We start from the raw sequence: 25,406 nt of genomic DNA on the forward strand, positions 1-25,406 counted from the left end.
CGATCAGCGACTTCGGCAAACTCTTAGGATCATTACCGGAAATTTTAAAATGTTTGCGTACACTGCGGAAAAATGGAAACTGCATTTAGCGACTTCGGCTTTGTTCTATTTTTTTCTCTCAACCTTTTTAGTTGGTTTGTTTGCGGAAACACCCTAACCCTTTTAAAATGTTTGCGGAAACTACAATCAGCGACTTCGGTAAACTCTTAGGATCATTACCGGAAATTTTAAAATGTTTGCGGAAACTGCGGAAAAACAGAAACTGCGATCAGCGATGTTCTATTTCTTCTCTCCATCTTTTCAGTTTGTTTGTTTGCGGATACCGATACCGTACCTACCGGTAACCGATATTCCGATACCCTAACCCTTTTAAAATGTTTGCGGAAACTGTTGAAAAACGGAAACTGCGATCAGCGATGTTCTATTTTTTCTCTCTCGATCTTTTCAGTTTTTTTGATTGCGGATAGCGATACTCCGATACCCTAACCCTTTTAAAATGTTTGCGGAAACTGCAATCAGCGACTTCCGCTTTTTTTAATTTTTTGTCTCGATCTTTTCAAGGTACGAACTGACGGTACGAATTGTTCATGGTACAAATTAGGTTGCACCCATGTATCGTATTTGATGACACCTATGAATTGATCTGAAAATTTATCATAAATGTAAGAGTTTGCAAACTTATATGAGTTGATTAGTTACCGTATTGTTGATTATGTCACTAACCGACCGTGAGTCTACATTTTCTTGTGCTCAAGACAGCCGAGCACATAACTACAATCAGTGTTGTACGTTGACGCTGAGGCTAGCGCCGTCATTTTTTAAAAAATGGACGGAAGTGATAGCGCCGTCAACTATTTTGCCGATTTTAAGCGTCAACGCTATGTGTCATTTTTTGTTATCTTGTTTCACAATGAGAGTTTCACAATGTATTTTGGCCAGCGCGACTCAACCGAATTACTGGCTTTTGCGTTGGTTGGAATGGCTACCTGGAATACAAGCAGAAGAAGTTTGCCAAATGGTGATCACTCATATTGTAAGCAGTATCGAGAACGGGGGATCAGAGAGAGAAAGCGAAAAATCAATGAATGTCATCTGAGGTTGAAGATACTTTATTTCAAGAGCTCTATGCCTCTGAAAAGAGCGATTTTGTTGCAGTGGACCTTGTTAAAAGATTTATATATGCTAAGCCATCACAGCACGCTTGGAACAGTGATACCTTTCCGAGTGAACGTTTTCAAGGCTTGTTTTTGAAATGCAACACACCAATACCATCCAGTGCATTATGCGTCCCAAACGCAACAGATTGTTTTTGTGAGACCCTAGCTAAAATAGCGCTGACGCCGTCAATTTCTTTAAGAGCTGACGCAGTACTTTACGCCGTAAAGTTTTTAGGCAATTCGCGCTGACGCCGTCAATTTATTTCGTTAACGCGTACAACACTGACTACAATATTCCATCTACTTAATTTTTCCTTGAGGTGTTGAATTGTAATTATTTTGTTAACGTAAAGATCGTTTGATACCGTACTTTTTTTTCTATCAAGAAATCAAATTGTAAAAGTTTGAATTATGAAAAGTTATCAAAGTTTGATATCATTAATATGACTATCGGCATGTCACAATTGTCACATGTCTTCATTTTGTTACAGATAGAACTTGTTTAACCATTTTTTTAAATTTGTAATGGTATCAAGTGTTTCATGTCACCCAAAGCAACCAAGTTCTCTGATGGAGAAAGAATCTTGTGCTTTCATGGACCTTTAATGTATGAAGCAAAATGCATTCGATCAGAGTTACGGGACGGTGGGAAAGGATATTATTATTTGATTCATTACAATGGCTGGAATAAACATTGGGACGAGTGGGTACCAGAGGCAAGAGTCTTAAAGTACAATGACTCAAATTTACAAAAACAAAAAGACATATTGAAGCAACACAGAAAAGACAAAACCAAAAGAGCCAAACCTTCAAAGCCAACCAAAGCTGATAATGGAAGAGATGCAGTAGATAAGGCAAAGAAGGTTGAGCCTGCAACAACATCAGCAGAACCAAAAAAGAAAAAATCAAGAGTCGATTCATCAGGAGACTTAGAGGGAACAGCATCTTCTAAAGCTGAAATTAACATAACAATCCCTGATGAGTTAAAACCAATTTTGGTGGATGACTGGGATTTGGTCACTCGACAAAAATCTTTGTTTAATTTGCCGGCAAAGCTAACTGTTGAAGATATTTTGAACTCATACTTAAAAACAGAAACCACCAATTGTTCAAATGAAAAGATAAGTTCAATTAAGGAGCTGGTAGCCGGAATAAAGGACTACTTCAATACCATGCTAGGTTCGCAACTTTTGTATAAATTAGAGCGTTTGCAATATAACGATATGCAAATAAACTATCCTGATTTAACAATGGCACAAATTTATGGCTTGCCTCACCTTTTAAGATTTTTTGTTAAGTTTGATTCTGTACTTTCCTTTACAAATCTTGATGAAAGAAACATGAGTACACTGGTTAGCCGAGTGCAGCCCTTTCTTACATATGTACATGAAAACTTATCATCGTTCTTTGACAGCAAGGAGTATGTGTCTTTGTCTGATAGCTCAAAATGATTGCCATTGCACCTTAGCTAATAATAGTCTAACAATCCAAGGAGCCAGGAGATGGGAAAAGATCTCGTGCCATAATTCCAAATGAAGTTACAAGACTTCTACGTTGTGTCAATCTTTACAGATGTTTATTTGTGCTTCATGAAGACAAATTTGAGCACTCATTACGGACTCCCATCTATACGCTGGGAACAGGTCACAAAATAATTTTGGCTCTTATTCACATTGTTACTTGCACAGAAATAGAACAGCCTAGGCACTGTCGTTTGAGTTGGACCAATGAAACTGTATTATCGTATATCCAAACCGGAATTAAATCTTTTAGTGGTGACCTTGAAATTGAAATGATAAACTATCACCAAAATATAGTGAATTCGTCAGTTATTGGTCTTAAAATTCTGGTCAAACACCTATTTTTTTCACGCAATTGTGTGAAAGCTGCCGTTTCGAAAAATGTTGTTTTGACAATTTATATTTTTATCTGCCACCTGTGAAGTTGTATTAACTTCAAATAAACACTTTTAAACTGTGTGTGATCTTGTCTGTTTACTTCAAATATCAGTTGAATGTTTGTTAGTAACTGGATTGGTTGAAATAAGAATGTGACGTGAACAGCGTGCGGTGACGCACATGTCACGTGACCAAGTAACGCTTCAGTTTCTTTTTCACACGGGGGCGTGTTTTTTTCTGTTTGACTTTGTACAATCTATATCCTCACGTGAACCATCACATGACACGTATTGAATCTGTGTTTACAATAGTTTCTCGGATTTTTAATGTTGCACAATTACGTGGAAACAATTGCTTTTTTACATCTTGGTTGAAATTTACAGTTTTTCGTGTGAATGCATTGTATTTTCTGTTTATTCAAATGAAAATGTGCCAAATGACCAACGACTTTCCTAGTAAAGCAAAGAACCTTACATAAACTGATTAATTTTGTTGATGGCTGCGTTATCTTATATGATTGCATTCACCAATCGGATAATAATTCAAATTCAGGGTTAGACTGAATCGAGAAAATAAGAGACTTGTTTGACGCAACGGTGCGTCGCAATGTTATCATTTTCACTGAACGTTACTTCTGTGCTTCGTTATGAAAAAAAGAAATAGCAAGTAAAAGGAACTATTCTCGGCCGAAGGAACTCGAGGAAGTTAGGCAACAAAACTACAAAAGATACACTAACTTTTTTCAACCGACATAATATACTTGCAGGAAGTTACGCAGTCATAATGCAGTAGGCTAACAGGCTTTAGAGTTTACGCTAGCGATTGATACCGCCAATTTATAATGCGCTAGGTCTAAGTGCATTTTACCGTGGCTACAATTTATGTTAGCAAAATTTTAACTTGAAAAAACAACAACTTTTGTTTTAAAATGAAATATCTTTGCAGCTAAGCTTTTTATTTACAATTACAACATACATCACAAGTAAGATTGGTCGGAAAACAAAACTGAATCTGTAGAAAAGTTGTACAAAATTGACAATAAGAAACTGTCACTTACAATTTGCAAATCGGCTACTTTGCGGAGTCGAATGAATCAATTTTGTAATCCTGTCTTTCACTCAGTTCATTTTCGAAAGTGGAGAAGTTTTCAAAAGACATGCCTGGTTTGTGTCACGTTTAATTGTAACTACGGTACTGTATTTCTGGTATTGTAGGTAAAGTTGACTGCTTTTGCTGTTAGTGAGATAACCTACCTACACGACGACAAATTTGTAACAAATATCAAATAGGCCTACTGATGAGAAAAGCTAGAACAAAAATTATTGATCAAAAACATGTGAGACTGAGGTCTTTCATGGCTAAAATGTTTTTTTTTTCGAGGCACCGCCGTAGTGCCATTCTGATAGCGTAGCCGACATTATCTTAGCCACTCTTAGCCACTGACTGCTCGACCAAATTAAAGTTGACCATTATTTTCAAAGAAAATAACCAACACATCCACATAGCTTGGAGCTTCAGGATTTGCAGCGACTTCAGGAAAGGTGCAACTGGACAAAACTGCTAAATTAGAGCAGGGCTGACTCTTGCTTCAGAAATATCGTTCAAAGTTGGAGATACAGTGCCGAGATGAAGGTTCATGACAAGTTTTTTTGTCATACCCCGACGTACGACGAGTTACAGACATAGATTACGTGGACGGAGAGGCATGGAAGTCAAACTTTTTGCACTTTTAACTAATATTCGTATGCTGTAGGCAGGGCCGGATTAACCATTAGGCTAATAAGGCTATAGCCTTAGGCCCTGAAAAAATTCGGCCCTCAATTTTTTGGTTAAATTTTTGTATAGCTGATAGTGATACAGATCCACTACCAACAGTTTTTGTTTAAAAACGAATAACTGAGTTGAGTCAACCCATTTCCAAAACCACCTAGGCGCCATTTTTACTGCAATTGAGTTTAGAGCAGGGGTTTTCAACCTGGGGGTCGCGAGCCGTTTTTTGGAGGGTCGTGAGCCGCTTGAAATTCCAGTGTATTGCTTTCAATTCTTTTTTGCTATTCGATATTTTTCACCAAGTTCTTGTAGGGCAAAGTGGGGCGTGTTGTCACAGCACGATTTCCATGTGATAACCCAAGCGTATAACCACGAGTTTTCAATGGAACGCATAGTTTTCAGTTCTCTTTCGTACAAGCAGTGAAGGTTAATAAATTTGTCACCACAGCAGAAATTATGAGGAGTGCCATTGAATTTTGGGCAAAATCAGGTTTTATAACTAAACTAAAAAATGGTCTGGCAAACTAAGGTATAATCATAACTGATCAGGAAAGGTACCATTCGTTAGCTTTAAGCCTGTTCTTTTCATCATACCAAACAGATAAGACATGCAAGTAGAGATGTACACATGGTTGTTGAAACCACGTGATTTCATACCATGGGGCGTGTTGTCACAGCTGTGACTACACGCCCCGTGGTGTGCATTTTTAATATTAAGAAACATAAAAAATTATTTATGCTTATACAACGAGGTAATATGCGTATTTGTTAAAATACAACGCTTTTTTAGGTAATAAAAATTAATATTAGATAATGATACACACATATATTTGATAGTGACACATAATTCTCAAGATGACATTTCTATTGTTTTTGACAATGGAAATAAAATTTTTACCAATATGTTAAAATTAATTTTTTTTGCATTTCGCATGGAAAAAAGGGGGTCGCGGTGGAAAAAAGGTTGAAAACTCCTGGCTTATAGTGTCATTAGGTAGAGTATTACCATATAGGTACCTACTATTCATTTCTTTCTTTTCAAAATTTATTCCATCTGCTTCAAATTTGACACTATTAGAAATTGCGTTTGTTTCCAAAACCGATTACGCGCCATCATTATAGCCATTTTTCTGTTATGTTGATGTTATTTTGCAGTAAATAATTTTAATTTTTCATGTATGTATTTTTATTACTTTTTGTAGCTTGATTTGAAAAATTAGGCCCTTCTCTAGTAAACAGCCTTAGGCCTACAGTACCCATAATCCGGCCCTGCCGGTAGGTGACACGTATTTATGAATGCAAAAACACCATAACTCATACTTTGGTTGATAGGTTATTCCTCGTAGTTTCGCAGACTTGTAGAGGCTTTGAATCACTGACGCTGGGTCGGTTATCGATCTTGACAGAGTGACGTTTCTGATAGTTGTTGCCGGGAATTTATTTATCCACTAGGTTCCGCTGAATGGAGAGCATTCCTGAAATGCGTTGCTCAAGCGCACAGCACATAGCCGAACCAGTGGCGCTTAATCTTGAGTGGGGCGTTTAACTACGACGCTATAGGCAACATGTTCACAGTCGCAAGTTGTGCACCCTTCTCCTTAATAATGTAGGCCTATATACACTCTATTCGATTAAATTGGACTGTAAATTAGGCCTACTTCGGGGCATAGCCTATAACTAAAATTTTGTTCAGACATATTTTCAAACCTTGGAAGAACGGGGCCTATAAGTGCTGTTGCGTAAATTTGGGATAATGCAGTCAAAGAAGATAAAAGGCATTCATATTTTGGAAAATACCAAGCAGAAAATAGGCCAGGCCATGTGACATAAATTTAAAGAAGAGTTGGCAAAAATAGAAAACTGAGTCATTTATTTCTCCATGGTAAAAAATCTAAATCAGACAGTTTGTCGGTAGCAATTGGCTTGCATTGAATTACTGTTTGTATATTTGAATTTCAGCCAACAATTCAAGCGAAAAGAGGTTCTACTAGGCCTGCGTCAACTGAAAGCAAAGAGGAGGGCCTATATCTGAGTAGTTCATATTTTCGTGTAATTTAAAACTATAAAAACACCTTTAAAAGGTGTTTAAATCCACCTCTTTTCATTTGAAACACCTAACTTGCCCCTAACGTTCAGAGTTGCTTCTATTTTTTGCACTGCTCTAGTCAGTTCTGATATATTAAAATGAAACGATACGTTAAAATCATGTAAATATTTTAACTTAAATATGTAACCACTCACTGTGGGAATAAATCTAAAAGATTATTGCAACGTCATTTTGAAACAGAGGCGTTACTGTGAGCTAGTGACCTTCCTCTGCAAGTTCTTTGTGATAACTGTTTTGGAAAATTTTTAGAAAATAAATTGAATCTTGTTTTTGACAAATGAGGAAAATGCAACCCAAACCCGATCCTTCCATGCCCACTTTGGAGCAGAGTAATTTGAAAACCACTGCTGTAAAACAATTTTGTTGCTATCGCCAAACAAGAAGCCCACAGTTAAATTTTTTTGCGAAAACTCTGAGCCTGAGCTGGTGTTCACAAGGCACTGTTTATCTATGCCCAGAGTTAATAGAAGTGTAGGTTACCTTGTATCTGAGAATTCTCTGTCATGTAACACTACAGCATGGGCTACAAGAATAGGCCCATAAAAAGCTCCGTCAAAAAATAAATTACTGGAATCTTTCTATGTTTATCATAAAAATGATTTGAAAGTTAGTTACAAGTTTTAATCAAAGCTTTTAACTTTATCTTCTACAGAAATATAGCTTTTAATTAGGTTAAATTATTTGGCCAAATACAAGCTGTGCGTCTTAAATGAAACGAGAACGCTTTGGGCCACAAAATGCACAAATAGCGACCAACACAATGTAAAATTTGAAAAAACTTTCTGGGTGCAAGCCCATAAACCTCTAGCCTAGTGGTTTCCAACCTGGGGTGCGCGGACCCCTTGGGGGTCCGTGAGAAAGCATTTGGGGTTCCGTGATTACCGTGATGAAATTTGGAGAAAAAAAAACTAAAAGCGATCTTTTTACTTTCATTTCTCTCATTAAATTTGCTTACGTTGAAAAAGTTTCGGCATGACACTTTGGGTCACTTTAATATTCAAATACTGCTGACATTTCTTGAACAATTCATTCATTTTCTTATTTGAGCAACTGTTTGACCTGATATTTAGGGTATGGGATGGAATGGCAGACGCTTTTTCCATCTTTCATCTTGAGATTTTACTCCATTCCATCTTAGAAATCTTCCATTCAATCTCAGAAATCTCTTCCATCTTCACATTTTGTGATCTCCGCGTTGAATATGCCACAAATAATCCTAAAAACCATAGGCTAAATTTAAGCTAAAAATTTAACATCAGTATTTTCCTAAGGATTACGTACTGTTTGAATTATTGTTTGAACGTACCGTTCGAATCATTTCAGCAAGCAACGTAATATTTTGTATGTCTTTATAAAGCGTTAGAAAATTAATGATGGAATTGGGATGGAATGATGGAAGATTGTCTTCCATCCCATCATCAAGATCTTTCATTCCTTTCCATTTTCCATCCCAAAATCTATCTTCCATCCCATTCCCTGCTGATATTTGCGGCAGGAGTCATAGCGGCAATGCAATATGACACAGCACAGTAGTTGAGTAGCATAATTATTACAATAGTCAATAGTAGCCTATGCTAATTGAGTTTCAGGCAAAATTTAGATAGGGGTCCGCAGAATTAATAATTTGTCTAAAGGGGGAGTGACAACAAAAAGGTTGGGAACCACTGCTCTAGCCTTTTATACGCTACAATTTTCATTTTCGTTCTTGAACTTTTTCATTGTTCATTTCACATGGAATTTTTTTTTTTAAGCTCCAGTAGCCCCCCAACTTTTTTTTGTAGACCTGCTACAGCCCGAAGTTTAATCATCACTATTTTGTAAGCGCAGTTCTTGCCAAGTTTTAGTTAGAAAATTTAATACAATTTATTGTGCTTGTTCTTCCTGAAACATAAACATCATAATTTACCAACAAACTGTGTCAGCAGTTTTAATTTGTTTTTTGTTCTATGAAATTAAATCATTCCTCCAATACCGTGTTCTTACTAATCACTGACGTCATGTGCATTCCCGTAATGTTGTGATTGTCACGAAGTACCTCATGCTTATAGCGTGTATATAAAGAATGTGAAAAAATTTTATTCACTTCCTTAAACTTTATAGTGATCGAGTCTCATTTTTAAAATCCTGTGCCATGGAAAATGTTACTTTTCTGACAACCAATCAATTCAAAATTCATTTATCAGATGTCGAGATCAGCCATACGCGATGGATTATATTTTTTTCACTCGAGTCCATTTTTCTCGTTTTTGGAGTTTATTTGCTTTCAGCGCTATCATACTACGTATTAAAAAGGTAAGAAAAATGTAAAACGTATTGCCAATATACATTGTTAAAGTAGCACTAACACTAATAACATTATATATTTATATTGATTATATAATTATTCTTGATATTAACAGAATAAAAAGAAATGGAACTCTACTGGACAACCGAACTTTAACTATTCGTCATACTTTGCTCGGGCTTCTAATCTTTTACGCTACGACATCAGTTTTTAAATTTGCTCTAGCTCAGTGGGTTTACTACGCGCCAGGTCCGGAGCCCTCAATGGAGACAAGGCATTGTGTATTAATGGGAAAGATTTTTCAATCAGCCCATGCAATTGGTAAGATTCCAGTCAGTAAATTCAGTCTCTTCAAGTTCCTTTCTAGTGTCTATTTTTATATCCGTTCTTTGTTAAGACATTTATATTCTATGGATAGGGGGAGGAGGGGTTAATCAGATTTTTTTAACGCTCTGTGATTTTTTTACCGATTTTTTTAACGCTTTTTTTCAACTTTGGCTCTGATTTTAGGATACAACAGTATATTTTTTTTTATTCTAAGACCCTTAGTAAAAACAATTGAAATTTCCGTCTAAAACTTCCCTTACCTTGAAAGTTAATTTTGCGTAAGATTGCCTTATTGTAGGCTATTGTGTGCATGTCAATTTTTGTTTTTCGCATTTAAGTTTAAATATAGTTTGCTGCTGTACCAAAAGACTTTAAAAATGTTGCAAGACAGCCGTAAACAATTTTTTGGAATTAGTTTCATCGTAAAAAATGGTAAAATGGACATTTTGCTTTGTGCGTATGGCTATGCGCATTGCGCATGCACAAAATTGTGACATAAATATGACCAGTTTGTGTGAAATTGGTTATAGTTAAGCCGACGTAAATTGACCAAAGCTTATCCCCAAAACTTATTTTTTAAAAAATAAAGTTACATTTAGCTTGCCCGACGTTTGTTGTGAGGAAAATTATTTCCAGACTGAAAAATTATTTCCAGATAGTAGGCTATTTCTATCATGAGAGAATAGGCTGCATAGGCCATAGGCTAAGCCCAGCATTATAAACAATTACATGTTACCTTCAGAGACTTTGAACTAGAGTAGACTTTACATATATTCGCACGCAAATAATACGGACATATTCATTATAATTCGTGACAAGTAACATCTGAAATTCCTTTTGGTAGAATGCTTTTTTGAAACCAACAGCGTTTACGAAAAAAAAAACGAATTCTTTTAATTATACAGTACTTTAAAAACACTACTAATATCAATTGTTGTGACCTTGTTATGCGATAAAAAGCTGTAGCAATACTTCCTTAATTGTAGACTATAAATATACAATAGCTTCACTGAGAGCCTGTATTTTTAGGGAGTACCAGTATGTTTATATTTCTATGGCTGCGGCAACATTCGTTGTACAAAGAAATCTGCTTGACTCAGTTGGCTACTACTTGCATTATAAAGTAAGTAATGCTCTTTAAATTAAATGTTTTCTTGCAAATATATAATATTATGGAAACAGGGCCGGATTAACCATTAGGCTAATAAGGCTATAGCCTTTGGCCCTGGAAAAATTCGGCCCTCAATTTTTTTTTAAGGTTAAATTTTTGTAAGGCTGTTATAGTGATACAGATCCAGTGCCAGTAGCCTACAGTAGGCTACAGTTTTTGTTTAAAAACGAATGACTGAGTTGAGTCAATACATATAAAGAGCCCATTTGCAAAACCACGTAGGCGCCACGTTTACCGAAATTGAGTTTAGAGCAGGGGCTTTCAACCTGGGGGTCGCGAGCCGTTTATCGGAGAGTCGCAAGGCGCTTGAAATTCCAGTGTATTGCTTTCAATTCTTTTTGCCAGAAAAGATTAAAAACTGTGTTTTTTTCGCAATTGACCATTCCTCCACTTGAGGTTGTCATATCGTTTTAGCTTTCAGACGTTGCAAATGGCTTTAACTATATAGGAAAGCATTCGATATTTTTCACCAAATTCTTGTACGTTGCTTTGTGCAGACTAAAGTTAACTAAGTTAGTAACAACGCTATGGTAAAAAAGCAAAATTATGTAGAATCCTATGCAAAATATAGATTTCTCAGTATATGGTTTTCAATGGCATGGAAAAAAAATTAGTGTCGGCTATTTTTTGTTTGAAAGTTCTTTCAACAACAGGTGCACGCATTGACAAACTTAATAGTTAAAAATATGCAACACCAACCATCTCATTTAAATTGATTTAAATAAATCCATAAAAGAATGTAATAAATTCAACCGGTAAAAGTGCATAAATATAGATTATTTTAATTATTTTTTCTCCTATTATCTAGTTAAGATTGATAGAAAATGGAAATAACAATCGGAGAAAATGTAATAAAAGCCTTAATAACATCGCAAAAATCGTTTTTAGTTTCGGAAATTTGTGTTGGAATAGCAAAACTAAACATCTACATGTCGACATGAATCAAATTTGGTTAAACTTTGCATTAAATATGCTTTTGTTGAATACTTTTATTGGGGGGGGGGTCGCGAGACTACATTGATTGCTCTGAGGAGGTCACGGTGGGGAAAAGGTTGAAAACCCCTGGTTTGGAGTGTCATTAGGTAGAGTATTACCATAGGTACGTACCATCCATTTCTTTCTTTCCAAAATTTTTTCCATCTGCTTCAAATTTGACAAAAAAATTACGTTTGTTTCCAAAACCAATTACTCGCCATCATGAGCCATTTTTCTGTTCTGTTTATGTTATTTTGCCGAAAATAAGTTGAATTTTTTATGTATGTATTCTTATTAATTTTTTAGCTTGGTTTGCAAAATTAGGCCCTTCTCTAGTAAACAGCCTTAGGCCTACAGTACCCTTAATCCGGCCCTGTATGGAAATATATAGTAGGCCTAAGTATCAACAGTAACATATTAATAACTATATGCCACAAACCTCTTTTCGTTAACATGTCGTCACATAGCCTAACAGTGTAAGGATATTATTAATAACATTCACAAAAATAACTTTATTTTGTGATGTTTGTCTTGTTTCAGATTCAGTTGGGGTATTTTGGGAATCATTGTCGTCACAGGCATTGCCGCTACCGTGGGTGTTGTTATCTCAAACGAAAATGGCGTTTTTCTGTATATAAATGGCACCAATGCGTGCTCATATGCTTTGCAAACAGGCGTCAATGCCATCATAGTTTATGTAGGATATGCAGTGGTCATTGTAATGCAAGGTAAATGCTTACATTTAAGTAGTGTTAAAATTCAATTGTGTTCTTCTTTTTGTATGAGACACATTTTTTTTAATTCAGCGCAGGCGGTGGGCAGTCAGGTCAAAGGAGCTTCGTACAGTGACACCATTAATTTTATTCGGTGGTTTGGTTTAATGTAGATGGGCCACACAAGAATGACAGTTGTGTTATGAAAGTATTATCTTATTCTTACTATTTTTTGAATCACTCTTTGTCTTTTTATACGATTTCGATGATACAAACGCTCGATTACTCAATTTCCATTACTAATACGAGTATAAGCACTCAAGCTTATCTCGACCTAAAGTCCTGCGGATAACATAACCTATATTGACAAGGCTTAATAAAATATATAGACCTGTTCAGGGTTTTTTTTAAGGCTTGGTTTGGGTGACCGCTAAGTAGTTTTAAGAGACCGCAAGTGTTTCATTTAAATACCAAAAAATAGCCATATTTGCTTAAGACATAGCGAAAAACAACCATTACTTTTCTACTGTAGTTGCAAGTCCAAATTTTGGGAAACCGCTGGAGAAATTTGGGGGACCGTTTCGGTCCCCCAAAACACCTTAAAAAAAACACTGGACCTGTTGAATGTTCTCTATTTTTTTTCAAGGTTGCATTCTGTTCTTGTTCATCTACATTTTGAGGAAAAATCAAAAAGATTTAACCTTTTTCAAAAACAAAGTTGGTTCCAAATCGCGATGCTCATGTCGAGTGAGGAAGTTGCTTCGAAATTGCACAATAGCGGCCATTGTATCCACGGCGTCAAGCATAAGTGTAGTTGCGCTTGATATCATCCTCAAAGGCACGATTTCCCAACTAGTAAGCAAATTTTACAATAGGCCTAATTCAGGCTCAGCTTAGCCTAAGCATATTTTACTAGGCCATTGACAGGCAGTGGCCGATCTGGGAGGCTATTCTCTAAAACTCAGAAAAGTAACTTTATTTAAGGTACATTTGCAAGGTCGGATTAATATAGACCTACAGGCTACAACCGTTGTGTTTTGTTGAAATTGTCTCCTCCTCTCCCTAAAAATACTTACTGGATTCGCCCGTGGTAACAGGCTTAGGCTCAGTGGCGTAGCTAGAAGGGGGGGGGGGGGCGGACCGCCCCGGGCGGCACGTCTGGGGGCGAAACTTTCAGACTACGATTTTTTATTTTGATTTTAATCTGATAAAAAAACGCTTTTCATTTTCACATGCTTTTTCTTGAAGGGACGGCAAAATCTGAGTCCGCCCCGGGCGGCACATTTCCTAGCTACGACTGCTTAGGCTACTTGGATTTTCACATTTCAAACGACAAAATTGCTTATAATAAAACTTAAAACTCAATTAAACTTTAAAAATTATAAAAAATCATGTTCATAATATTTCTGAGGTTCTGTTTCTGGAAGGTTATATTTCTGGAAAATGTCCTTATCTTGCTCAAAAATGGTTTTCAACACTAGAAATGCAATGGTTCGATATTTTAACAGGTTGTCAATGCAATGTGGGACGTCGATAATGCAATTAATTTGATGAGTGTGGTCTTCTGCTTTTCGAATTGGAAAGAGTTATTGCTGCCTTGGCCTTACTTGAATCTGGCCGAAGCTTTTGCAAACAAGAACTACAGAGCTGAGAAATGGAGAAGAGATGCCTTTCGATCTGCAAAAACAACTGCAGATTTGGCTTCGCTTTCATAATGATTGCTTAAGCATGGTATAATAATATTCCATAGAGGAAAGTGTTTAGAAAACAATCTGGCTTTTCTTTATTGTTCACCAACGCCTGACCTGCCGGTCTTGGAAAGAAGGTGAAATTGATATTTGCAGCCAATGCAAGTAGCAGAAGATTTCTGTTTCCACGACACAAAGAACTTAATCTGCTTGTGTAATCTTTTCTAACATGTTGGATGCAGAAAAAAGCTAAAGTAATTGGGAAATGAATCGTTATCATTACTGTATGATTTTCAGTTTTCACCCTTGTTTATGTTGGCTACCGCTAAACGACAAGATAAGTTTCAATCAAAGATGTGTTCAATTTTTCAAAATTGTTGAAAAAAAATAAAGTAGGTTAAGGGTAATTAAACGGTGTGGGATAGAATTTGAAGCTTTTTCATCTCTTTGCGAGCCAACTAGCTGCAAATTTGCAAAAAGTTTAATTACGGTAGTCAAAGAGTACTCTATATTCATCTTCGGACTAAGAAGATGCTTAGGCTATCAATCTTAATCTTGCCAGCTTCGCCTACTGGAGGAGGCTTTAAACTATTAGAACTTGTTGTAGTTGAAATTTTCCAATTGGAACGTTGAACAAGCTTATTCATCCATTAAATGCCGCTAGACCGCGCACTGCCTTCGAAGTGTTTCAGAGCTAGCTCGTCATCCGGTTTTCAAAGCGGATATAGGCTACAGGGTATTAGGCATCATTCAATTTTATTATCGTTATGTGTGGAGATAGATTAGATGTCCTGAGAAATTGCTGATTTTCGGCAAGATATCGGGTAGCCTACATAGGCCTAACTACGATGAACAAAATTCGTAACAGTAGCCTGCGCTAATGATTCTGCATAACTTTCTGCATGATGATTCTGTGTATTTTTGTACTTTTACGTTTATTCATGAAATGGCAAAAAAATATCAAACAATAGGTGTCATCTTGTAAAAATATCATTCCTACTCGACCTGATGTCATCACGACCAATAATTTGTTGCGAAGAAATGCAAGGCCAAGAAAAAATAAACTTTCTCCAATCAGCAAAACAGTATATGGTACAGGATAGATTCAAAAGCTGGTCAAGGTGTACAATAAAAACTGTGACCTAAGTACAAAATAATCGAATTAAATATAAAATTCATTTTAAAGTTGCGCAGCAAATTAAAGAACAATGAGAACATACGTCAGCTACATGGAGGATCAAGATTTTTTAAAAACAACTCGATCCTTCATCTTTTTGGTAAAAAATGCTTCTTTCTTCTACAAGCTTAGCCTACTATTAACTTTCTCGAAGTAAAGTACGGTGTTGTTTTATTAGAGGTGCTTTGTTTGCGGGACCTGAATCCCCTTTTGGCATCGATCCCAAAGCATCTTCTCAACGGCCTGTCTCTACAGGTGTGCGAAACTGCAAGTATCAAGTTTGTTTCCCATTATGAAGACTCTCACAATCAACATCGTGCTTCCAACGTTTTTAAGGAAGTGACAAAAGGAAGTCTTAATTGCAATCATTTAGGTTCTGGGGTTAAATCTGCAGTCATGGATTTAGGTTTCGGAGGGGTTCCAAAAGCAAATAACAAAATATCGTTAAGTCAATTAGTGGAAGTCAAGTCAATTCATTTGTTTCGGTAGCGCCATATAACAAACAGATAAAATAAACTTTCAAAACAATACATTGTTAACAGTAGGTTAGATCATTATGACATAACCAGAATGGTAGCGAAAGACCAAAAAAGGTCATCTTGTCAGCTACTACCTCATAATAAATCTAATTGCATATTCATACACAATACACATAGAGGTTCAGAGAGACAGGCACACTACTTAAATAAAAGAAAAAAAAATTGAAAAAAAATCATAGACCTAAACGCATTAACATCATAACACAGATAAGTGCGTGCAAAACGTCTGGCCAAACGTAGGGTGATGCTGACTGCTTCATTTATCTTTATTTAAATGTGCTACTTACAAATTTCTAGATGTTGTAAATTACAAAGTTGCAGTTTTTGTTTTTCGCCTGGTAACTTAGAGACATTTATTAATTTGTTAGTACATTTGGTATGAAAACTTTGGTGTAGTATTATTTTTTGGTCTGATTTGGGTAGGCTATAGCCTACTGTTAAACATTGTTTCAAGAAACACAATTCGTTATGCAAACTAGTCTGAATGCATGTAAAACTGAAAGCTCAAAAACTATCTAAGGTCCCCGATAAATTTGCGTGTGGTGAATTTTCAAGGCACCTCGAGGAAATTTATTTCACGGCGTCTGGCAACACTGATTGATTAACCAGTGAGCGTTTATTGTAACAAAAAGTTCAAGATTTAGTGCTACGTTTTTCTTCACTTTAATGTGTTTTTTCTTCACTTGACTTCACTTTTCTTTTCTTCGCTTATATGTACTGTAGCAATTCTGCGCTTGTGTTTTTACACAAACATTTCAGGGTTTTGATCATGCAACACTGTCGAATTTCGTTTTCCGTAAATTTGTGGTTTTGTGATGTAAATATACAAAATCTGTATCATAGAATGTGTCGTGTTGCAACAAATGAAATAGATTAATTTGATAAAGTATCCTGCTTTGCAGCGACGTCTTTTCATCGCGGTTGTAGAGTACGAATGTATGACCTCAACAGTTGAATAACTTCACGAGGTTAGTGCCAGATGGCCTAAAGATCGCTGAAAACAACCAAGTGGCCACGATTTTATATAAATGCTGTAGCGCAAAGCAAGATGAAGGATCGGTTACCAGACTTAGTCAGCCGTGTATCAGAGTTTGATCCTTACTCCTTGTCAGTTGATCTTTTCAACAGCGAGGTAAGATATTATGAGTTACTAAATCTGAGTTTTAACAAGTTTGCTTTTATCTACTGTAGCCTATATTTATTCAAAGCCAGTTTGCTCACCAGTTGTGGTATCTTTCCTTGTAACGATACAGTCAGTATCATTGATAAAATATCACTAAATACGCAGATTCCAGTCAATGCAGAGCATCTTTTCACAAACTGAAGGGCTTGCCTTTCATGCGAGGACATTGCATGTATTTTACCAGCTGTTTATATTTGCTTTACGTTGCAAAATTATCTTTGTTAAGGATTTGAATTTGTTGATATGATATCATAAGGTATATCGTAAAATATTACTTTCAATAAAATAGAATTTTAATATGAATATTAATATTTTCTTTTATGCAACTGTGATGTAACAAGCCATGCTTTTGATCTAACTTTCAACACAAAATTTCCTCCTAGATGATGATAATAATGCTTTAAAACCCTGAACATAAAAAATGCTGCAATGCAAAATAAATTTTGAAATGAAACCAAGGCCAAAGTGTTTGATTTATACAACATAATCAAACAGTAAGTATTAAAATTTTATATAAAATATGTATAATGCATACATAGAGGCCACAAAGCATCGCTATTTTATACAACTGACGGTCTGTCAATACTTGTGAAAATAACACAATTGTAAACAATAAAATGCCCGAACATTTGTCATCGAAATTGTTTAAAAACTGTAACAAGATGAATTTCGTTTCGGCTACGTGTTTCAGATTTTTTACTTTTGCAGTTGTGCACAGTCCAAGGATAAAACGATTTCTTCCAATTGGAAAAGCAAAACAGAATGCACACGAGGTTTAAAAACTGGTCAACGTCCAAAATAAGAATCGTCGTCTAAAAATCAAAAAGCGTTTAGTAATTAAAGTTTCATGATTTAATGTTTTAAACCAGTCCAAATAACCTATCGAAATTCTACATGTCGTTATTGACAATGAACTTAGGCTATGATGAGTAGGTCTAATATATAAAAACATCATTTGAAACTGTAGGCCTATCAGAAACGAATTTCATAGAAATCGTAACTAATAAATTTGGAGTTCATTTATATTAATTATTGTAAAATGTGTATTTTGTTTTTTGTTGTTGTAGGCTATATTAAGGTGGAATCATCAAATGAAAGTGCAGCTTGTACATCAAGAACAAACGAAACAGTTTCGATCGTATGCGTTTTACAAATAAATTAGCTGTTTACAATACAAATCATTGCATAATTAAAGTATATCAGCTATGCCTAAGTTTTTAAAACAAAGCACCTTGCAAGTGATTATTCAAACATAAGCACACCAGCAGAGTAAAGAATATTTTTCATAAAGCACGGAAAATAATGCTATGATTTGTAAGAGAGAACATCAAATTTGCAAATTAAAAGAGTCAACAAAGACTTGAAAAGCCAATGACGAAAGATTTCCATTACCACCAAGAGACAAAACGAAAGAAGATTTGTAAGAGTTTATACTTTATGGCAAGGAAAGCGTTATCACAAGCAATCACGACAAGAATCGCTATCAATCACAAGCAATCACGACGCGATATCGAGGCCTAATGTGTTGTTTTACAGCTTTGAGAAGGTTCCTAATTATTGCAATATAATATAGTTCTTATAGGGGTGGTTCTTAGCGTGCGCAAAGGGTTGAAGAGCTGAAAGTTAAAGTTTTGTGACTGATCTTAGGCTTACTTTTGTTTCCGCCATGTGAGAAAGCAGTTAGGCTAGTACTAGTACAGGGGTGACGAACCTTTTTGCGGTCGCGGGCCACATTGTCAATTACACATGAGTTATCGGGCTACACAACTTTTTAATCGTAACCTACTATGAAGTGTTTTAGAAGCGACTCAAGATATTATTCATGAAGAGTAACAAACGGCAAATGAAAGTAATAAAACCCACACAGTTGAAATTATCTTACGCAGAATCGAAACATACAACAGTAAAAATAAAAACAAATCAACTTGATCAAAAAGGATAGAGCAACAGTATAGGCTGCTATTTGCACTGAAGACAGTTTGATTTTCAAAGTTTAATATTCCAGTTTAAGCGTTTGCTTTTATATGAGTATAATTTCTTCTTTTTTGGCTCTATCCTTTTTGCTCAATTTGACGAAATGTTTCGACCATTATGTTCCGAAGCAACAAATCAGTTAATGAAATTTCTTTTTCAAACAACAAACAAAAGTCCATGCGAATCATATAGCTGAAGCTATCTAATGCAGCATTGGAGCATAAAATATTAAAAAATAACATTGAAGCATTGAAGTTTTTTGATTAGTGGGATTTTTGGAAAGTTTTTTGCTTGACTAAGCGTTCAATATTAGGTCGAACAGACGATGCGGCAACTCTCAACTGCACACTAAGATTTTCATCTGTCAGCCTCGACCTGTAACGACCTGTAGCAAAGGAAAGGTGTACCAGTGAAGGCATAAAACAGCTTTGAGATGTCTTTTGTCTTTGATGCATGAGCGATTGTCAAATTGTTTTGCTGGCCGCACAAAATTCTATGACGGGCCGCAGGTTCGTCACCTCTGGGCTAGTATAATTGCACATAGCTTCATTCAAAAAGTTTGCTCTTAGCCTACTTAAAGAAAACTTTTTTTTTTAAATAAAGATAATTTCTCAATTATTTTCAACGCAACAAAAGATTGTCCACATAATTGCGCCTTGCCGTAAAAATAGAATTTAGTAGAAGCATTTTTTACTATTCCAATTATACAGATCTGATCCTTAACTGCGAGTGAAGAAACGTAGGTTATCTCAATGGAAAAATAAAAATTATATCTCACCAGTTCAGAAACATTGCCCTTCAGTATAGCAATTAAAGTCAAGGAAAGAATGTCGCTCAGCATACTGATTCCAGATAGAATAAAGCACCTTCGTACAAACTGGCTGACTTTTTTATCTTTCGCAGCAATGCTGCTTTGCGTTTTCTGAACATGACGTCGCAATATAAGTATAACAAATGACAAAAGAAGGGAGCCTAGAAAACAACAAACGGATGTTCTTATGTCAGCAGTAGACAATAGACAACAACTAAATGGAAGTGGCAAATAGCTGCATCGGGTTACTGGATCTCTTCAATATCGCGTCTGTTTCTCAGTTCCACCCACCACAATGTGTCACTGAATGCAGGGACGCAACCACGAGGGGGTGGTTGGGGAAATCGAAATGTTATCTTCCCTTCCAAAAAATACGCTTTAATACTGTTATCACGTTTTTACATCATTGACCCCCAACAGTTCGTTTTGCCCCCCCCTAAACATGTTCTGGCTGTCTCACTAACTGAATGCCCTCTATTTTTTTTTTGTAAAAAGCAAAGCACCACAATCCAATGACGCAACTTTTTTTTCTTATTTTTTTGGGAAACTTTTGATTTGCAAAAACGCTTAGAAAAACACATTCTTTAAGTGCTGTGAATATAGCGTTATACTGTACAATAACACATTGTTACTAACTTATATTTCAGTGCAATAGTTCCTAATTTCAGATTCATTGGTCTCTTCAGATTCATGGAAAGTTTTAAAGCTGTTTGGAATAGGATTGATTTTGGGCAAAACATTAAAGTTAGAGCACTAAAATCCACAGGTTAAAGAGTAATTTTTATATAGTTTCTATTCAGGATCATTCTGAGTGAGAAGTCTAAAGGCAAGATAAAAGCAGTCCGTAACCACAGAAAGGTTATAGCTATCAGTTTAACAAACGCTTGTTAAACAAATTAATGTGCAAATTATTGTTACATCACTATACAAACCATGTATTATAACACTTGATAAGACTCCAGCAAAGGCGGCAAAAGATAAGCCGCTAGTTAAGCTTATGCACATTCCATTTTTCACTCCGTATCTCTTTTCATCGATAAGAGGTGAAAACACCGCACCCACTCCCACAACGAAGCCAAGAAGAATCCCGACCAGATTAACTCTGCTCCACCTTAAACGTTTCACAGTGATTACAATCTATAATCTTGTTTTGTTTACATCATCAGCAATAGCTACTGTAGGTTTACTGTTTCACATACAAGCATAGTAGCATAGGCTGCTTATCCTGTGGTGTGTAGCCCATGTAGTTTTGTAGGCACCGTGCGTTGTTGTATAACTGCTAAGCCTGGCATTGTGATGTTCAGCATTCTGATTTTCGCATATCACAAGTAGACAATATTACTCTGTAACAGGATATAAGGTGACTTTGTAGTTGTTTAATTTTTGCCGGAAAATATTTTTTATATTTCATTAATTGATTAAATTATTATCCTCGGACTGGGAAAGCTTTTTCCCGGCAGTTTCGAATACTTATAGAGGCTTTGTACCACTAACACAGGCCCGATCACCGAGATTGAAAAAATGAAATTTCCGATTGTTGAGAGAAAGCGAGAGAGAGAGGGAGAGAGAGTGAGAGTGTGAAATGTTTTTTAATGGTCCTTTCAGCACGAGAATAATCGAGTAGTTACACAAAACAACACATATATAATGGAGAAAGGACTGGCAGCACCGAATAACCTTGCGGTTTCCGAGTCGAGGTGCTTTCTGTCATCAAGTAACAGCAATAGTATCAACTCATTAAACGTGTAGCACAAACAAAGGTTCACAACCTGCAGTGCATATGAAGTTTAACCTGTCGAGGTCCAGATTTTTTTCCGGTTTTAGTCCGTACAGGTCCAATTTTTTTTCTTTTCAAAATTTTTAAATTTTCAAAAGCACCCCACGGAGATGCTTGGACCTTGTTGAGCAGCAACATATAGACATCATCCCAGGAATTACGTTGGACCGTATTACATAATTTTATTTTGCATCCCAGGGATGTAATTGGCCGCAAAAGGTTAACTTTTATACAATTAAATCGACATAATCAGTTCATGAGTAACTTCATTAAAACAATTGATAATTCCATTTCAAGCTATTCAGGAAACTCAACAACCAATGACATTGAGTACAACAGCACATCGGAATGCTGTCGGCCACGACACACAGCCCACTCCCCACTGTGATGCAGGGGCGAAACCAAGCACCTCAACAAATAATACGTGCACAATTGCACATTTTTTTTCTATTTGGAAACGAGAGGGCTATTCATAGGAGCAGTGCCGGTCTTAGGGTATTTCGGGCCCTGTGCGGAATATGCTTTGCGGGCCCCAATGACAATGATCCAATTCAATAGCGTAGCTAATTTTAAAAGGGGAGGGGAGTGGTTTGACGGTCAGCGGGCTATGCCTGATGGCGTGTTCGCCGAAGGCGACACCTAGCGGAGGGAGGTCTTGAGGCACCATCCCCGAAATTTTTGAACAATTACTGTGAATTTGGGGCATTCTGAGAGCATGTTCAACAAAAATTTGGGTATGAATATTATTGTAAAATGGTGCTGTCCGCTGTCAACAAAATCGAATTTCAACCTATTTCGATGCTGAGTCTCTATGTTTTCTTGTTGCTAATTCCTTTGTTGAATTTTTCCATTGGAAATGACAAAAATTACTGCATTTTCTGAGTAAATTGCGGGCCCCCTAATTTGCGGGCCCTGTGCGACCGCACGGTTTGCACATCCCAAAGAGCGGCACTGATAGGAGTCAAGTAAAATGTTTTTATTGTGTTGTTTAAAAAAGTTCACGTGCAAGTTCTTCATTGCTTGGTTAATTTCTGTCCAAGTTTTAGTCTCTCGATAAGACAGCAAGTTTTGTGCAAATTCTTTATTTACTTGTACAAGAAAAACTACAGTTTTATCTAACCATCTGGTCTTATGAGTATGTATGTTCTGAATTTTGGTAAAGCGTTCTTGAAAAACGCATAGAGGATTGTTGTTGATGAGTTGATGCATAATTTTGGCAACTTCCAGTTTGTTAATATCTTTCCGCATTAAAAATTGTAATGAATTGTATAGATTACTAAGAGAACAAAATTTATAATTTCTAGTTGTCATGCGAATAGCATTGTTGAGTCTGACGTCAACCTTATTAATTAAAATGTTGTTGCCGGGAAATTATTCCTTCCATTAGGTGCTGCTGAATAGAGAGCAGTCTTTACAATGCGTTGCTCAAACGCACACCTCGAGAGTCGAACCAGAGCCGCTATAGTATTTCTATGTAATTATAATTTATTAGGTTGTAGTTCGAACGTCACTTATAATTCCGGTACTTAATTACTTACAATCATGATCACAACGGTAGCCTTATCCTCACATCCCCAGTTGAATTAATGACAAACTGTTAAAGAAAGAGTCTGGGCTGACAAACCAACTTTGAGGTATTGAAGTCATAAATATTTTAACACTTACATATTACCATAAAATGCAGGTTGAAGTGACATGTTGCAGTTGAGGAACAAACCATAAAACTCGTTGCCGAACCCAGAGAAATAAACATAGAAATGTATAACCTGAAAAACAATAAACAAGAAACAAATCTAATTAAAAAAGACATCATTTTTAAGACGTTGAATCAATGTAAAACGAATAGATTTTTCTAGCTTAGGCGTTGCTCTGTAAGCTGACATCGTGATTTGTAGCCTATCTGTGGAACTGTTACAACCATTTCATACAGTTTCTAAAATGCTTTGAAATCCTAATGCTTACCTGTAATATGCAATGCTCTACTTGTTTTGGCAAACCAGGTGCACAAGCACCTATCTGGGGACACATGAGCAATAACTTGTGCCAACACATATTTTCCAATTCCAGTCGATGCATAAAACAAAACGGAAAGAAGCAAGAGCTTCCGGAATTTTTCTGTTCTTTTCGAAAACATTTTTCCAATGCTGTGACGTGGTCTAAAAAAAAGATTAACCAATAACATCCTATATATTTTTCTTTTTTCTGCACGCTCAGCCGAGCGGTGAGAGTTCTGATACTACGTTCAACAGCGCGTCGGTTCGACACCGCTCAAGAGCAAGTGGCTATATCTTTGGCAGGACGCGTATTGGCATGCCTGAGGATGGACACGATTGACTTCTTTGGTTTTCTGTTTACTGAATCAAATTTTTTGCCACCGGCGTAAACTTGGATACGACAACAACAAAAAGTCAGCGGCAAACATACCTTACATCGCTCTAAGCATGTATGTCAACGTATTTTGCAAAACGTTAGTTAGCAATAAAACTATTGGATTGATTTTTGTTATGGCACTTTGCTTCAATTGATGAATATTGTTAGACAAATACCCAAAATAACTCTAAAAAAATGCACTAGCATAGTTTAATGAGCAGTTTTAAACTTAAAAACGATTTAATGCTAAAACACAAGCGGTCCTTAATAAAATTTAACCTTTTAGCAAGGTAAGGTGAACGAAACATCACAGTAATAAAACATCAAAGCATAGCCTACTGACAAAGAAAATTGCTTTTTACTAAAACTATTATAGCTTACCTCTTTAAAATTTGATACAATTTAGCAGAAAAAATGTAAATAAATCCCATCAACATAACGGTTTCTACAACGACAAAGCTTGTCCAGAGGAAGTTTCCCCCGAAGTTTGTGTCTTGCTTCTGCAGACTACCATTAATATATGCTGCAAAAGTTTCATTTAATGACTGTTTACTAGTTACTAAATTCGACATAACTTAGACATACCTGAAATTCGATAACAGTACGTCATAGTAGTGATCTCAAAATCCTCTCACGAGTTAACACTTACAAGCTCAAAATCGTTAGCCTGTCGCTTGCTTACAGCTCTTTGAGACTCACTAATTACCCGAACTCATAACGTTGTCTAAAACCAAGTCAAGTTACAAATTCTTACAACGAAGAATTTGTAAACACACGTGCTATTTCTTTGATGTGCCGCACGGTAAGGTCACAGCATGCCCAACCGTTGTTTACGACAAATGTAAAGCATCGCCTCATTTCGACAATTCGTGAAGACCCTTCGTCCACAATTGCAAAGTCAGATTCATTATTTTTAAAAATAGCACTTGTGACTCAAGCACAAAACTGTCACGAAGAGACGTAAAATTTCTACATCATGACTCAATAGTAAATGTAAAAGTTGTGATGCGTTGATTATGAAAACAGCTTCATAAGATTTTAAATATAAAAGTTTATGCACAAAGAAACCACAAGATCCAGTATCACTGGTTCGACTCTCGGGGTGTGCGCTTGAGCAACAGATTTTTCAGACTGCTCACTATTCAGCTGCACCCAATCAATGAAATAATGCACAAATAAGAACGTTTCATCAAGCAGAAACTTTATTCTGTTAATTAATCTCAGAAATGCTATGCGAAATTGAAGAGTAAAGTTCTCAGTCCAAGGATAAAGGTTCCCACAATAAATCAATCAGTTTTAACAACTTTTGTTGTCTGATTGACTGAATTTCTTGTGATTGTAATTTTGTGAATGTATGGTAAAAGTAAACATTTTTTTAGGAAAAACGTTTAAAACAGTATTAAATGAATCAACTGTAGTTATTTTTGTTGAAAATATTTTTCGACATCAGGAGTTGTTCAAATAACTTATGCCTACATCTTTGTT

At 36.1% G+C, this 25,406-nt stretch overlaps 1 protein-coding gene, 1 long non-coding RNA gene and 1 pseudogene across 2 annotated transcripts; all 3 read left to right on the forward strand.

The window, feature by feature from the left end:
* The first annotated feature begins 1,655 nt into the window (after positions 1–1,655).
* On the forward strand, positions 1,656–3,136 carry LOC145779682 (mortality factor 4-like protein 1 pseudogene; annotated as a pseudogene).
* A 4,505-nt stretch (positions 3,137–7,641) lies between these two features.
* LOC145780162 (uncharacterized) lies at positions 7,642–14,117 on the forward strand. The gene is made up of 6 exons (XM_082591872.1): positions 7,642–7,694; positions 9,332–9,537; positions 10,573–10,666; positions 12,230–12,417; positions 13,049–13,257; positions 13,911–14,117. Exons 1-6 carry the CDS (start codon positions 7,642–7,644, stop codon positions 14,115–14,117), a joined length of 957 nt encoding a protein of 318 aa, XP_082447998.1.
* Positions 14,118–17,376: 3,259 nt separating this feature from the next.
* On the forward strand, positions 17,377–23,909 carry LOC145779980 (uncharacterized). The gene is made up of 3 exons (XR_014290582.1): positions 17,377–17,483; positions 17,698–17,817; positions 23,766–23,909. It is a non-coding gene; the product is annotated as an uncharacterized LOC145779980 (long non-coding RNA).
* Positions 23,910–25,406: the final 1,497 nt, after the last annotated feature.

This window comes from Aplidium turbinatum, chromosome 11 (genome assembly GCF_918807975.1).
Source record: "Aplidium turbinatum chromosome 11, kaAplTurb1.1, whole genome shotgun sequence".
Classification (NCBI taxonomy): Eukaryota; Metazoa; Chordata; class Ascidiacea; order Aplousobranchia; family Polyclinidae; genus Aplidium; species Aplidium turbinatum.

What these genes read in the sequence shown, in the direction of transcription:
- LOC145780162 (XM_082591872.1), top strand. Translation starts at nt 7,642, where the DNA reads ATGAAACGAGAACGCTTTGGGCCACAAAATGCACAAATAGCGACCAAC. An exon ending in AGTGGTCATTGTAATGCAAG is followed by an intron (nt 12,418 to 13,048) that starts GTAAATGCTTAC and finishes TTTTTTTTCAAG; the next exon opens with GTTGCATTCTGTTCTTGTTC. An exon ending in AAGGCACGATTTCCCAACTA is followed by an intron (nt 13,258 to 13,910) that starts GTAAGCAAATTT and finishes ATATTTTAACAG; the next exon opens with GTTGTCAATGCAATGTGGGA.